This window comes from Microtus oregoni, unplaced genomic scaffold (assembly GCF_018167655.1).
Source record: "Microtus oregoni isolate MIOR12 unplaced genomic scaffold, Mior012 000063F_ref0000156, whole genome shotgun sequence".
Taxonomy (NCBI): domain Eukaryota; kingdom Metazoa; phylum Chordata; class Mammalia; order Rodentia; family Cricetidae; genus Microtus; species Microtus oregoni.
Window position 1 is genome coordinate 8,742,073 of NW_024543873.1, and position 16,035 is coordinate 8,758,107.

The 16,035-nt window shown below is 43.0% G+C and overlaps 1 protein-coding gene across 1 annotated transcript in view; it reads left to right on the forward strand.

Moving 5' to 3' along the window:
* The window catches only part of LOC121439845 (LON peptidase N-terminal domain and RING finger protein 3-like), a 33,933-nt gene extending 18,329 nt beyond the window's left edge, over positions 1–15,604 (forward strand). The window contains exons 7-12 of the mRNA XM_041640456.1: positions 3,117–3,231; positions 6,431–6,552; positions 8,716–8,874; positions 11,230–11,392; positions 12,276–12,425; positions 15,449–15,604. Of these exons, the coding sequence (XP_041496390.1) occupies positions 3,117–3,231; positions 6,431–6,552; positions 8,716–8,874; positions 11,230–11,392; positions 12,276–12,425; positions 15,449–15,604 (865 nt within the window). The remainder of the gene's footprint in view (positions 1–3,116; positions 3,232–6,430; positions 6,553–8,715; positions 8,875–11,229; positions 11,393–12,275; positions 12,426–15,448) is intronic.
* The last annotated feature ends 431 nt before the right edge of the window (positions 15,605–16,035 follow it).

The following is a 16,035-nucleotide window of genomic DNA, read 5'->3' on the forward strand; positions in this document are numbered from 1 at the left end:
GTTATCTCGTCTGCTTGCATTTTAATTTCCTCAGCAGTAAAATAGTTTATCATAATTGCCACTTATTGATATATAAAGTTAATTTTAATGAAAAATAGTGTTGCACACAACCATAAATACAGCAGGATAAATATATTTATGGTCTTAAAAGAGCAGTAGTCTCAATCATCAAGCTCTCAAGAAAAAATAGTTTTGTATATTAGCAGTAGATAGAATTTATCAATTATCCTCATATGTATAATCAATAATATCTAAAAGTATTCAGATATCATGAGTATGCCTATAATACCAATACTCAGAAGTTTGAAGCAGGTGAATTAGGAGTCACAGGCCAGCCTGAGCTACAGAGTGAGAACCCGCCCCTGAGAAACAGCAAGGGTGAGGAATCGAGGGGAGGCAGCACATATTTCTAATCCCAGCGAGCAAGAAACTGAGGCAAGAGGCTTGCCAGTGCTCTTAGGCCAATGGTGCTATAGAACAAGACCTTATCTTAAAAAAAAAAAAAACAAACAATGAAGAATGGGTAGTGGTGGTGTGCACCTTTAATCCCAGCACTGGGAAGGCATGCAATATAAAAGTAACTACTGTAACCTCCAAGCTACACTCTTGAGTTCTAGTTTGTTCCTTCTTATAAGTTCGCCATGCGTATTTGCAGCTGTAAAGGGTATACTCTGATTTGTCCTAAATTGTAAAACTTAGATTGAATTTTAGTATATTTCTTCAGTCTGGTTTCTTCTTTTAAAGTCCGTATCAACATGTAAGTGGTTTGTTCATTTTCATTAGCACACGGCGTCTCGTTGTGTGAGTGTACCACAGTCTCCTCGTTCTATTCTAGATGGGTACTTAGCTGGGCTGGCTCTAGTTTAGAAATATCATGGATGGCCACCGCTTTTGCGTGTGCCAGTGTTTGCCTGGTTTTCTACTAGGTTATTGGTTTTCCCTACTGCTTTGGGTGTGTTTTTCTTACAAGTTCTAGGTATATTTTAGATACAAGCTTTTTCTTACCTGGGCATGGCAAGCACTCTCCCCTTGCCCTTTTAATTATGCTTTTAGATGAACTTAAAAATTCTTAATCTTAGTGCAGTTGAAATTAGTGATCTTCTCACTTATAGTTAGTGTTTCTTTGAGTTTTCTCTACTTCCATCTCTGTTTCATCAAGATGTTCTCCGATTTTACGTTCTGGAAGTTGTTTTTCTTTTCAGATTTATTTTTTTTTCACATCACCTGGAATTGATTTTTGTGTGTGGTATAAAAGATGGCCCACTTTCATGTCTCTGTCCAGATAGGGGCTCTAGCCTTTATACAGATTGTTTGTGCTTTCAAACCCTCCTGTGGCCCTGTTTGCAAATGTCACATTTGTCATAAGTCAAGAATCCATGCCTGGTTCTATTCCTGAGCTTTCTATTCTGTTCCATGGATCTATTTTTCCTTGTGCTGGTACATACTGTTTTAACCATCGTAGCTTTATAATAAGTTCTGATGCTTGGTAAAGCAAGCCCTCCCACATCCTTGTTCTTCAGATGTGTCTTGGCTCTCAGCCTTTTGCATATCCTTATTGCATTTAGAAAGATGCTTGCCAAGTTTTTCCTCAAACAAATCAACCAAATAAAATAACTCATTGGGATGTATTGAGGTGCAGCAAATGTTTACAGTTCTTTTCTAATTGATTTTTTGAGACTATCATTTCTGAGTCCTGTGTTTACATTATTTTCAGCTCTCCCTTTCCCCCTCCAACTCCTCCTGTGTCTCCTTCCTCCTTCTCAAATCATTGACCTCTTCTATTGACCTCTAATTAAATATGTGTGATACCATATACCACAAGGCTCACAACCTCTTGCTCTAAATTGAACACTCGTGGGAAGTCAAAAGAAGCTGGCCAAGATTTGTCTCATCTTGCTCAATGTAAAAGCCACTTGCTCCTCCTCCTCCTCTTCTTCTTCTTCATTTCTTTCTTTATTTATTTATTTAATTTTTTTTTTGAGACAGGGTTTCTCTGTGTAACAGCTCTTTCTGTCCTGGAACTTGTTCTATAGACCAGGCTGGCCTCGAACTCACAGAGATCCGCCTTCCTCTGCCTTCTGAGTGCAGGGATTAAAGGTGTGTACCACCATCATCCGGCTGAGCCCCAGTTAATAGTCACCACCAGCTGTCCCCTAACTCTTGGTCCTGCTTCAGATGAACCTCTCTTTACACAAAATAAATCTATGCATCTCTGAATGTGTAGAATACTTTTTTATTAAGGGTCCCCAGTTTCCCCAGATTGATTTAAAAACATCCTCCTGCCGGGTATTGGTGGTGCACGCCTTTAATCCCAGCACTAGGGAAACAGAGGCAGGCAGATCTCTGTGAGTTCGAGGCCAGTCTGGTCTATAAGAGTTAGTTCCAGGACAGGCTCCAAAGCTACAGAGAAACCCTGTCTCAAAAAACAAAAAACAAAACAAAAAATCCTCCCTTCTGAAAGCAATAAGATCTATTAGGAATATGGTACATATAAACATACTTTTATTTGTAAGAATGTAAGTAGATATATGCACATATTTTACATGTCTATTGATAGGAGTAAATGCGTTAGCATATTACTTACTACTGCTAGGAAAATTATCTATCCACACAAGAGGCAGGCGCATGTTTGTTACAGATGTAAGAACCTTCAGGCACCAAATGTCACTTAAATGAAGGAAAAATTAAAGGTTAGCAAACGAATTGAGTTTTTCCCCCATTGTAATATGGTATACATGGTCTATGTGTGTGTATGCATGTGGCTATCTCTCCGTACGTATTTGTGTGCTTACAGTATACTCTGGTAAACAGGTTGGCCAAATACTTTCTTAATAATGGAATCTGTTCAGACACTCTGAGCACTAATCTGAATTTTTCTTAGACCAGACAGGAAAAGGCTAATGTTACAAAATAATTTGGTTATGCCCTAAATATGAAGCTCTGCATCTTTCTACATATAGTTCAGGAATGAAAAGGAAAATGCTGGCGATAAGACACACAGAGTGCCCTCCCTCAGGTTTGGATAAAGAGTTCTGTGAACACTTAACCATGAATGCCCCTATCTTTTATTTTGAAATCTCATTAAAATTTCTTCTATTTCATTTGCTAAATTTCAGATTATTCTATGAGCCAGTCACAACAACTTGTGGGCATACCTTTTGCATGAAGTGTCTTGAGAGATGCCTAGATCATAACACGAAGTGTCCACTGTGCAAAGATTCTCTTTTCCAGGTAAACCGCTCTTTCTTCCTCGGTTGTGTTAACTTATTTTTTACTAACTCAGTGCTCAACTGGGTCCTAAGCCACTGTACTGTGCTTGGCCAAAATACCTCCCCCCATCCCCCCCCCCCCCGCTTACCATCTGTTTATTTCTGCTGTCTCCTAAACATCCTTTCTCTCTCCACAAAGTCCTTCAGGAAAATGAGGCAACATCTAGCTTTTCAATAACTCTCAGTAATGAAGTTCATTTGTGTTAGAAGCAAAAGCATGAACTAGACGATAAACAGAAATCTTGGTTCTGGTACCTTTGTGGCACTGCATAAACAATAATCTTGAGTGAATTTTGCTTCCACTATCCTTGAACTAGATAGCTCTGACTTCGGCATACAGTGATGTTTACTTATGCTTAAAGAGGTCAGCTGCTGTAGGCCCCAGCCACCACCTGCTCAGAGAACCATCTCAGATGTCAATGTGATCTTTCGACAACTCCTCGGGAGCCACCGCTCTTATCAGCAGATACTTGTCAAGCTTTGAGGACTTGAGAGTCATCAAAATTAACGATGCAAGCGTATATCTTCATGTGGGCCTTATGGGCTTTCCTATAGCAAAAGAAAGAGATGTATGTTGCTTTCCTTCCTTCAGAGACTCGAGGATCTCAGCTTACAAACAGTATTACTGTTGCTTTCCCCTTATCATCCCTGAAAAGAGGCCGCAGGAGCTGGGTTATCTCTAGAGAATGGCAACGCAGGCTGGTAGTTCCAGGATTTGGGAAGCTGAGACAGTGGCATTGTGAGTTCAATGTCTACCTGAGTCACCCAGGATAGACCTTGTCTCATGAAGAAAAGTGATTATTTATAAGTTCTTTTTTTTACAAATATTTATTTATTTATTTATTATGTATACAATAGTCTGTCTGTGTGTATGTCTGCAGGCCAGAAGAGGGCACCAGATCTCAGTTCAGATGGTTGTGAGCCACCATGTGGTTGCTGGGAATTGAACTCAGGACCTTTGGAAGAGCAGGCAATGCTCTTTACCACTGAGCCATTTCTCCAAACCCCCCTATTTATAGGTTCTTATAGGCCCACAGAAGTGCATGCTGAGCCTCTCTTACCTCTGACATTGACAAAAAGGAGCTAGAGCGAAGCCATCGTCCAGGGTAGCCTTGAGAAGGAGAATGGGAAACCGCTAATGGAATAGCTTCACTTAGATAAAGACGTGGGATTCACAACCTGATTGTAGATAAGATTCTCATGGTTCTTCTATTTAAATGAGATATCCATGCTGAGTTAGTTAACACCATAAAGTTCACACCAACAGAAGGAGAAACATCTACCATATGCTCAGCCTCTAGAGAAAAGCGCTGTTACCATTTTAGGGTGTCCGCTTCCTGGAGTTTTGTTTTAGCATCAGCAGAGGAATCACTTTCCCACGTAGACTGCCTACCTCTTGAGGCACTGCTTTCCCCTAAAACCTGGGACTGGACATTATGGATTTTTGCCTGTTGCCATGCAATGGCCGTACTTGATAAGGCATCCAGAAGGCAGAAGCCGTGGGATCTCAGACTCAGAGGCTCGAAGATATTCTCATCTAGCTCTGTATTCATCCAGGGGCATACTTCCACCACTTAACAGAGTGATACATATTCCAGCCATGTTAGTTGTTGAGTAGAGACTCCTGGGGAAGAAACAAAATTAATTGTCTGAAGCCAGCAATTTGGTACTTAGGAGCTCCCTCTGCTGAGTCCCACCACAATCAATTCTCTGCAGATATTAATTTTTTATTTATTATTATTTGAGAATTTCACGAGTGCTGTATTTACTTCCTTTTTCCCTCTCTCCTTCCATCCAATCCTGCCTATGACCCCCCCACTCCCTCTCAATTTTGTGACCTCATATTCTTTAACTAGTGTTTCATATATGTGTGCATATAAATATATAACTACGACTTTCCGAGTCCAGTTAGTGTTGCTCATACGCATGTGCTCTTGGGGCTGATCACTGATATTAAATGACCAATTAACGGCTTTCTCCCTGGGGAAGATGGATCCTTCCCCTCCCAGCAGCCTTTAGTGGCCTGGAGCTCCTCATCTAGGAATAGCTTCATGGGATTTCCTCATTACACAAATAATAGGTTTTCTGGGGATGTCATTTGTTCAAGCCTTGTTTAGAGAATTGTATTTTTGTTCAGATTTTATGGGTACAACTTTCCAGGCATATAGAGAAGGAAGCACACATCCTGGTCCTCTGGCTCTTACCGCCTTTCTGCCCCCTCTTCTGTGATGTCCTGAGTCTTACATGTAGGGATTGTGTTGTAGTTGTTCAATTGGGGATGAGCAGCCCACAGTGGATTGTTATCTACATTTTGACCAGTTGTGACTTTCTGTACTAGTCTTTGTCTGCTACAAAAAGAAGCTTCTTCGGTGAGGGGTGAGAGCTGCACGTCCCTGAAGGATAAGTATTTAGAATACAATTACAAATAGATTGTATTGCTTTAGGAAAGTTGAAATAATAAGTTCTCCTCTAAGGTTTTACTGTTCTATTAGAAGATATTTTACCATTCAATGTTTGGGCCATATTATTAATACATACTGCACTTAGATCTCTGGGTATGCATATGGTAGGGACATTCTAACCTAAGTCTGATTCTGAGTTTCAGTGATACCTAAGATGGTGACATAAACTGGCAATGAGACAACCACCTGTATTTGGCCATTAGTTTTTGTGTGGTTTCTATTTTAACTAAAGTTAAGACATGGAGACTTGGCAATATCTAGGAGCCAGGGATTCGATTGGAGTGGAGGTGGGCAAGGCAACAAAGGGTACATGAACACAGCTGTCTGATTCTCTGGACCCTTTGTGTTTCAGCACTTCCAAGATAGAGTTCGTAAACACAAAAATACAGTTCAGACATGAACCTCTCAAATCCAAAGCTTTATGACATCTGTGAAATTTTTCAAAAGCTTAATGCAACATTTTTTGTTAAAATATTTTTTAATTATAAATGTTCAATTGAATTTTTTTAGGAAAATCATAACTCTAACATCCAAAAGATACATATATTGTGGCTGGATTAGCTTCCAAATCCAAATTACAACACATGCATGATTTGACTACTGTCTGGTCTCCATCAGACTACATCTGGGCTACACTTGATTGTCTGTGTTTTTTTCGTGTGGACTGTATATTATCTCATTACTTTGATCCATTTCTAGGGCTTTCAATCAAGAAAGTACAGCAAGAACATAATAATGGAAGAACTAATAGCTAAATTCCTGCCAGAAGAACTCAGGGAACGAAAGCGCCTTCATGAAGAGGAAATGGAAGAACTTTCTAAGTATGTTTAATGCATGTTTCTGGCTTCCGTTTCATGTGTGTCCACTCACAAAAACTGACACATTTCCTAGCAACTTCTGGTTCAATGATGCCATGTCGTTACTAGCTTGACATGGCCATGAGGAGAATATTTGCATCATGGAAGTCAACAAATGCTACAAATTGTCCTCCCCCCCCCGCATCCCTCTCAGAAGCAGTTGTTAAACATTTACCAGTATGTCTCCTAAGAAGCTCAGCGGCAAAGCACAGAGGCACCTGATGCGTCTCAGCACTAGGAAGTACGTGCTATGGGCTGGACTGAGTTAACGGGCAGCTTAATCAGCAGACCTCATGAGACAGCTAGGAGATGCCTTCAAGTCCTTAAGCGGGTGATGGCTGGGTAAACAGTGGTGTGAAGCCACACCTGGGGTTAAGGCCCAGTTCTATCAGGGAGTGTGTTTCGTGGTCGTGGACATGCCATTCAACCTTTCTGGGATTCAGTTCCCTTGCCAGTGACTTGAAGCTGATAGCTCTTGTATTGTAGGCTTATTCTGAAGACCCGAATGAGTTGCTGCACAGCAAGCACTTATTAAGGCAATAGTGCCTATACTCGCTGTGTATTTTCTCTGCTGCACAGTATGAGAGGGGAAGGCTCGGAATGGAGACATAATTGGATCTTCCGGGGCTCTGAGTGCCATGCACTTAGCAAAAAAGCAGGAAATAACAGCTAAGTCCTGCACCTCTGGCTGCTGCCCTCTACCCGGCCCTCCCTAAGAGTTCTGACAGCGTTCTGCTGGAAAACAGCTTCCTGAGGGAAAAATCACGGCTGTTTTTATGCCCTCTGGGAAGAGATCACTTTCGAACTGGGCGTCCCATTTGTCTGGATGTGCCTTCACTTCACATGTTTTTCTCAGAGACTAAATTTTTTTTTTATATTGAAACCACTCTGCACAGTTTTATCTCATTTCTGATCCTTCACTTAGTCTTTAACCCAGTGGTTCTCAACCTTCCTAACGCTGTGACCTTCTAATACAGTTCCTCATAACATGGGAGTCCCAACCATAAAAATATTTTCGTTGCTACTTCATAACTGCAATTTTGCTGCTGTTATAAATCATAATGCAAATACCTGCTATGCAGAGTATCTGATATGCAACCACTGTGAAAGGGCTATTTGACCCCCAAAGGGGTCATGACCCACAGGTTGAGAATGGTTGTTTTAACCTCTCTGAGTCCTTTTCTCAACTATCATGCAAAGTTGTCCTAATAAATAGTGGTACATACTGAGGGGCTTTCTGTTTAAAGGCATCTCAGACTGGACCCCTTTTAGGATTTATACAGATGGTCTTACATTTCTTGGCCCCTTTAGATGTAGTGTCCCTGCACCAGTTTTACTGGATGCTTCAGGGGACTAGGATCTATGAAGAGCTGTCCCAGTTGGGGATTCCCCATAGAGCCATGTGTCTGAATTTTCAAGGATATTTATTGAAAGGCAGATTCCTGCATCGCAATTCCAGAGGGAATGCATCAGTATCTCTGAAGGTGTAATGGTCCAGTCATCTAGACTTAAGGGTCCCCAATTATTCTTATGTCCATGAGCATTTGAGCATCACTGGGCTACATTTGTCTTGGCGGTCTCTTGCTGGCTACTCCTCCTAGCTGGGTCTGCTCTCAATGGTCTCTGAGAGACGTGGCAAACTTGAGATGCTTGTAAGGACTTTGCGGTACTGCCCATCTGCAAAGCTGGGTGCATTTATAACATCAGTGCTCTTCTTCATATCTCAAACAAAATGCCTGAAGTGGTCCAAATGAGAGAGAGGGAGGGAGAAAGGGAGGGAAGAAAGGTAGGAGCAGCATAGTACTATGGTATTAGTATTATAATACATCATTATGTATTATATTATGTATTAGTATACTGTATTACTGTATTAGTATTATAATACAGTATTATGGTAATCGAGATCTAATCAACAAACTTAGAATGTGTGCAATGCCAGCTTAGGCTTTCAGACTTGGATCATGGAAATTGCCTTACAGAATCAAGTGCACTTCAATGTTTCCCTATCCGCCATTAAACTTTGATGACTCCTTGTCTTACTCCAAGGAAACATACTGTGACATTGACCAACCTGTCGGTTCTCTGCTCCATTGGTTTAAGATCCATTTCATCTTCTCTTCCCGACAGCTTAACTAAGAATGTGCCTATTTTCGTTTGCACCATGGCCTATCCCACTGTCCCTTGTCCCCTGCATATCTTTGAGCCTTGTTATCGCCTGATGATTCGGAGATGTATTGAGACAGGCACAAAACAGTTTGGCATGTGCCTTGGAGATCCTGTCAGAGGGTAAGTGAGGAGACCTAGGGAACAGGGAAGTTAGGTATAAGGGTGATGGAGGAAGGTCATTGGTTAAATAAATAGAAACTGCTTGGCCCTCATTGGTTAGAAGATAGGTGGGAGGAGTAAACAGAACAGAACGCTGGGAGGAAGAGGAAGTGAGCTCAGACTCCAGAGCTCTCCTCTCGGGAGCAGACGCCTCAGAGAGACGCCATGCTCCCAGCTCCCAGGCAGACGCACCCGATGAAGCTCCGACCCAGGATGGACATAGGCTAGAATCTTCCCAGTAAGCGCACCTAGGGGCGCTACACAGATGATTAGAAATGGGCTAAATTAATATGTGAGAATTAGCCTAGAAGAGGCTAGATAGAAATGGGCCAAGCAGTGATTAAATGAATACAGTTTGTGTGTTGTTATTTTGGGCATAAGCTAGCCAGGCAGCCGGGGTGCTGGGGACACAGCCCCACCACCCTTATTTCAACATAAGGGGATTTCTCTTTTACTTCGGAGGGCTTCGTGTGGTGGGATCAACCAAGTTCGTGAGGTTAGCCAGCTCAGAGCACCCAAACATCTGTGAGGATCACGTTCCCTCTGATACCTACTTTATAGTATGAGTTCTATTTTAAGTAACCCTAGAGGTAATCTTTCATTAAGCAGGTTCCATACATTGCAAAACTTGTCTTGTAGGCTAGGGCTGTAGCTCAGCTTGCCTGTCAGTCACAAAGCCTGGGAATCGATCCTCCGCAGTACATAAACCTGGAGTGCTGCACACCCACAATCCCAATAGTAGTGAGTTGGAGACAAGATAAAACAAAGTTTAAGGTCACCCATGACTACATGCGAAGTCCAGGGACAGCCCACAATACATGAGAGCCTGTCTCAAAAACAAGTGAAACCCAGAAACACACAAACAAAATTGTTTTGTAAAGAGTGTTAGCCCTAGAGCTAAGTTACCCACTTTAATATTTGAGTGCTGGCCTTGGAGTTACCTTTGATGTTGGGAAAATCATTTAGCCTTTCTGTCTCCAGTTTCTTTGTATGTTAAGTGGGCATGATGGTATGCCTACCTAGCTGGTCTTGCTTATTGGGAGAGCTGATGGGCTCCAAGCATTACACAAGGTTCCTATCCAAATAAGTCCATTGGGGATACTGTAATATAATGTTGTGTAGCAAGTAATTTATAAGCAATAGGGTTTTTTTGAGCCAGGGTTTCATACTGTAACCTAAGGTGACCTGGAACTCACTGTATAGCCCAGACTTGCCTCAAACTCATGGCAATTCTGCTTCAGCCTCCCCTACATTAGGATTCCAGGTGTGAGCCACCACAGGCAATAGACATTTATGCCTACAGTTATCAAGGCTGTGATGCCTACAGCCAATGTGCCAGCATCTGATAACAGTAATGTTTTCTTTTTCTGAATCCAGAGTCTAGGTAGGTGTCTTAGTTAGGGTTTCTGTTGCTGTGCAGAGACACCATGACCATGGCAACCCTTCTAAAGGAAAACATTTAACTGGGGTGGCTCACTTACAGTTCAGAGGTTCAGTCCGTTATGGTCATGAAAGAACATGACAGCAAACAGGCAGACCTCTTGGTCAGAAGGCAATAGGAAGTGGACTCAGACACTGGGTAATATCCTCAGCATAGGAGACCTCAAAGCCCACCTCCACATTGCCACACTTCCTTCACCAAGGCCATACCTACTCCAACAAAGCCACACTTCCCAATAGTGCCATTCCATATGAGCTTAAAAGGGCCATCATTGCGTTCAGACTACCACAGAAGTTATTCTACCATTGAACTATATCCTAAGCCTATTTTATTTCATTTAAGACCAGGTAGGACTAAGTTGCCTAAGCCAACCTCAAATTTGTGGTTCACCTGCCAACAGCCTCTTTTGTGGCTAGGACTATCATTATATGCTCTCATGTCCAGGATGTGGATAACATCTTGGTAGAAAGGCAAGGAGGAAGGGAGAGAAGGGAAGCCCAACCCTCCTCTTGCTAAAGAACACACTTTTGCAGTAATTAATCCACTCATGTGGGCAATGCCTTCAAGGCCTGATCACTTCTTAAAGGCAGGACCAGTGTTAAAATGGCAATTCAATTTCAACACCAGCTTTTGAGAAGGACAAACATTGAAACCAAAGCACTGCACATAGTGTGCAATCAACAAATGAGAGTCAGTTTACCATTCTGTTCAGATCTTTTCTCCTCACAGGTGCTGTCTGATGGATAGGTACAGTTGTAGATCAGCGCAGAGAAGTCCTCTAGCAAACAGCCCAGGGTGCTAGGCATGGTGATCTAGGCCAAGGACGGCAGAACTCATCAACAATCCACTCTCTTGACTTGATTCTCAATAACCAGCTTTGCAGAATACGGCTGCATGCTAGAAATCAGAAATGTCCAATTCTTTGCTGATGGCCGATCGGTGGTTGACAGCATAGGCAAGAGGCGCTTCAAGGTGCTCAATCAGGGCCAGCGGGATGGCTACAACACAGCTGATATTGAATACATTGAAGATCAAAAGGTAAGGGCAGCCAGGATCAAGAAACCTAAAAGTCAAATTATTATTGTAGCTTGGTATACAAAGATGATTGTGAAGAGGTTTCTCAGAATTGGACTGGGGCCTTGGGATTTCTCACCAAATTGGTCCTAGATGAATGCTACTGGGCAGCTGCCCACCTGCATCCAAAGCCCTCTCTCCCCCTTTCTCTCCCTCTGGGGGCTCGGTGTAGAATGGGGTACACATAAGCATTTTAACTACGGCTTGATTTATATTTTCCAGTGCATTTTTTGAGATTATTGTAGATTGCAATAGAAATTCATTTTTAAAATGTCCAACCTGCCTAAGAACTGTGTTCCTACCTCAGAGTCATTCAGCGTCCCCAAAAGTAAAAGCAAAATGTCATATACCCTGAGCTAAGGGGTAGAGGAAGAGGTCAGTAATCCTATGCTCATTTGTATAAATTAGGTTGTAGATTGATGCATGGTGAATGGATAAATTCATTTGGCCTTGAGGATGTGCTGAGGCACAGATACAGCCGTATCTCCCTTCCCAGTGAGTAGGGAAGAAAAGGACATAAAGATGGAAGGGGCAGAGGCATAAAGCAGCCCAGTGAACTTTACTCATATGCCATCACCTGGGCTAGCTCAAGCTTCCCGCTGTTGTTTCTCTGCCTGTTGTTTCGGGCATTTTTCTCGGTTAAACCTTTCGTCTTCCTGCTTTCTATGCCATATTCGTACCCAGTCCAGCACCTGGCTGCTGGGTGTTCCACATTTGACCGAGGAGAGAGCCAGAAGGGGAAAGGAAAGGCAGGTCAGAATCTCAAAAGAGAGTCGGGTGTCCGAAAACAACTCTGAGGTGGGTGGAGAAGGCAGAGACTGCTTCACTTGCATTTTGATATTTGCAGGTTGAGGGAGAAGACCGTGCCGAACTCATGGGGCTGCATAACTGTGTGTATGAGCAAGCCTCCTCGTGGTTTCATTCGCTCAAAACATCGCTCAAGAATCGGATACTAAATCACTTTGGTCCAATGCCAGAGAAAGATGAAGATCCCCAGGTATACAAGTATATCTGTTCAGAACAGGTTGCCCCACCAGGTGGGACATTCCAGGCTTTGTAACTAGATGGGTGTGGGGTTGGCATCCAATATAGTCTTGTGTGGCTAAGTAGTGAGCATCACAGGTAGGACCAAAAGGATCCCCAGTCAGAATTGGCTTTATAAAGGTAAGTAGTAGGAACTTGGAACTAAGACAAATATTGAGACATAGGTGAGGTGAGAGGAAGGGAGCAGCGACACTACCGACAGGAGAGCCTTCGATGGGAGTCCAGACCCACAGCCATGGTAATATTAGGTGACAGGGACAAATGTAACAGCCAGGGAGTAAGAGAGATGAAAACTAAGGTTGCACCTCTAGCTGGCTTGATGTCCCCTTTTCCAGTTCTGCAAGAGCTAGGAGGTAGGATCACCTATGCTACAAGAGTCCAGCTGCAGAATCCTTCATAGCCGGCCCATCAATGTGTAACCCTGCGAGTCTAGACTCTTGCCATTGTTCCTAGGTTGAGCAGGTCCTGAGAAAGGTGGTCCCCAGGACATAGTTCATTAGGTTCTACTGGATTGCTCTTCTTCCTTGAGGCCTGGGTCTCTACAAGCTCAGGCTGCAGATCCAGAGTACACTAGGAATGTGGGGAGAATTCGGTTTTCCCACAATTTGCCTGCCTTGTTTTTCAATCAGGCAGTGTTTGTGGGGACTTCCAGTTTGGAGAAGAGACGGACTAAGCTGTACTATTCTCTTAATGCTGCCTTTCTCTATATGCTAAGCTGGCTGCCCCCACACTGCTGGAACCTCTCTGATTTCTTTTCTAACGTATGCTCCCTGATTCTATTACCATAGAAAAATCTGATTATATATATATATATATATATATATATATATATATATATACATACTCTGACTTTTCTGACAGTGTGGCTTTGGGTAAATATCTTTCCCCTTTCTCAACTTTTCTCTAAAATCAGAGGGGATCATTAAGAGTCTGAAGTTCCTCCTCTTCCTTCATTCTGAGACCTCAAAACACATATCTGCTCCCTAATGGGCTGAACTGGCTTGCTTCCTGCAGCCCACAGAGTGGCTCTTCTCCCTCCGTATAATGGCATCCCTCGCATGTTCTAAAGAGAGCAAGGGCAGCAAGTGCTTTCTGGTGACCCAGCTCTTGGCTATGGTGATTTAAGAAGTCAGCGTAACTTGGAACAAGGTCATGTTCGAGCTTAATGTTCCTCTTCACCTGCTGAGGAACATTCTCTGCCAGTCAGGCAAAAGATACAGAATAACAGTGCTAAGCACATCTTCCACAGGAGAAAGCACAGGTGCCTCGGTGTGATTCATAAGGCCATAATGACATGGCAAGTCCGAATCATTTCCTTTCTTATTAGTTTTGTTATCATGTTGCCTTGGTGGTGGCGGCGACAGCAAAAACTCATCCAGTTTGCTGTATCTAATCCTGCAACCCCAAGCAATTCCACGAATAAGAATTTCGCGCCTCGGTGGGAGGTTTCTTAGAAACAGCAATGGTATTAACATCAACTTAAGTCTCTGCCTGGTGATCCTGGGAAAGAAAGCTCAGAATAGCAATCTGGTATCCAAAAGTGATTGTAAGAAAATAGATTGCACACTACAGTGAGGTACACACACACACACACACACACACACACACACAAAGACAGAGACAGAGGAGATGGGGGTGTCCCAATGCTTTCAGGGACATTCAGGGAGAAACCCACACAGCATTTTGGAGTAAAATAACTTCATATGGAGGGAGCGAGACCAGCAAGCGCTTCTCTACGAGCCGAAAGCTGACTCGTTCTGAAAGTTGTGGGAAGAAAACTCATTTGAGGCTTAGTAATAAATGTCTAAGATGTGTGCTCAGGAAGCTGATAACAAAGAACATGTCGGTGAAGGATTGGTAAGGGATGAGACATGTCTTTATTGGAGAAAACCCCGAAGGTTAACAGGAATGTATTTCCTAATTGAAATGTTTGCTTGCTATTCTTTGAAACTGGAAATCATAGCTCTTGGTTTCAGGGGAGAAGGTAGCTATGGTTCTGTTTGGGACATGGTATATTTAGACTACAGCCGTCCACCAAAGTAAGAAAATAATGGGTGTGAAACCATCATGCCAAGCCCAAAGAGCCCTAGGATTAAAGGCCTGAATTTTAAATGGATAAGTCCAAAGGGTCTTCGGAGTGAAAGAGAGAAAATAGTTGGTACTCCAGAGCTTGTAAAACCACGCTGCTTAGGAAGCACAGAGTATGTGGTAAGATGCTGGTTTGCTTGGTTTAACAAGTACTAAAAGAGACTGCAGCTCCAATGAGGGAGAAGGCCCCAGTCCTGGAGGACTAAGACAGTTCTATTTCAAGAGAGCATCCAGGACCCAGGCTCTTTTATCACAGGGCTGTGCCATCTCTAGAAAGTTCTTTTTTCCTGACTAAAGAAGACTGGTCATCACCATGTCTTCAGTCTTGCTAGAGAAAGGGGAGAGGATGTAGAGATGCCTCAGAGGTTAAGAGCACGGGCTGTTCTTCTTGATGACCCAGGTTTAATTCCTAGTACCCACACAGGGGCTCACAGCCACCAGCCCAAGGGAATCAGGTGCCTTCTTCCAGCCTCTGTGGTGCACAGACAGACATGCAGACAAAACCCCATACACATAAAATAACAAAAGTTTAAAAAAAGAAAATGAAAAGAAAAGGAAAGAAATATGGAGACAAAGGTAGTCAGAGGCCGCATGCTCTTTTCCCAGAGCACGACCCAGAACTTACCACTTCTCCTTAGCCACAGTTTTGTCTATGGCCTCACCTAGCCACCAGGGAGACCAGGAAACAATAGTGTCCCGTAGCAGCTGCCACCATGTTGCTGTGGGCTCAGCTGAAATGAACGAAGAGCAAATGAAGTGATGAAAGCTCTCAGCAGTCTCGGCCACACACCTAAGTGGGCCCATGTGGGGTGTTTACTTTATGCGTGGGGACTTGTGTGTGTGGACTGCACGGTAGCAGGATCGATGAACTGTGTTTCTCTGTTGCAGGTTAATCCGAACGGTCCAGCCTGGTGCTGGTGGACATTAGCCGTTCTTCCCCTGGAAACCAGAGCTCAGCTCCCCTTCCTAGCAATGAAGTCCCTAAAGGATAGACTGAATGGTATTCGGCGAATCCTGGCCTTTATAGCCAGAAACCAAAATTAGGGGGAGCAGACTGGGAAGGAGGCATTTCCACCCTATCCACTGCCCTGGGGTGATGTTCTTGTATCAGATATCTAGTTGTAATAACACGTTAACAGAAGAGAGTATTTTTGAGAGATGTTGCTATGCGTTTTGACCACACATAAGTTGAGTAGGAAGACAGAAAGGATGTGACATGTTTGACTTTCTGTCTTCAGATGCTTTTTGACACTAACAGCCAGAGGTGTGGAAGAGGCCAGTAAAAGTCGCTGTTTAGCGTCAGTTTTTCTAAAAGTTTGTTTGTCGTAGCTGAGTGACTGTGTGGTTAGAATGGGAAGCGGATGCAGGCGTCACTGTATTCTTTCACTGACTTGAGGTCTCATTTCAAATGGTTCAGGTTTTATAGAGCATTGTGTAAAATAATGTTCATACTTCTTTCTGTTTTAATAATTTAT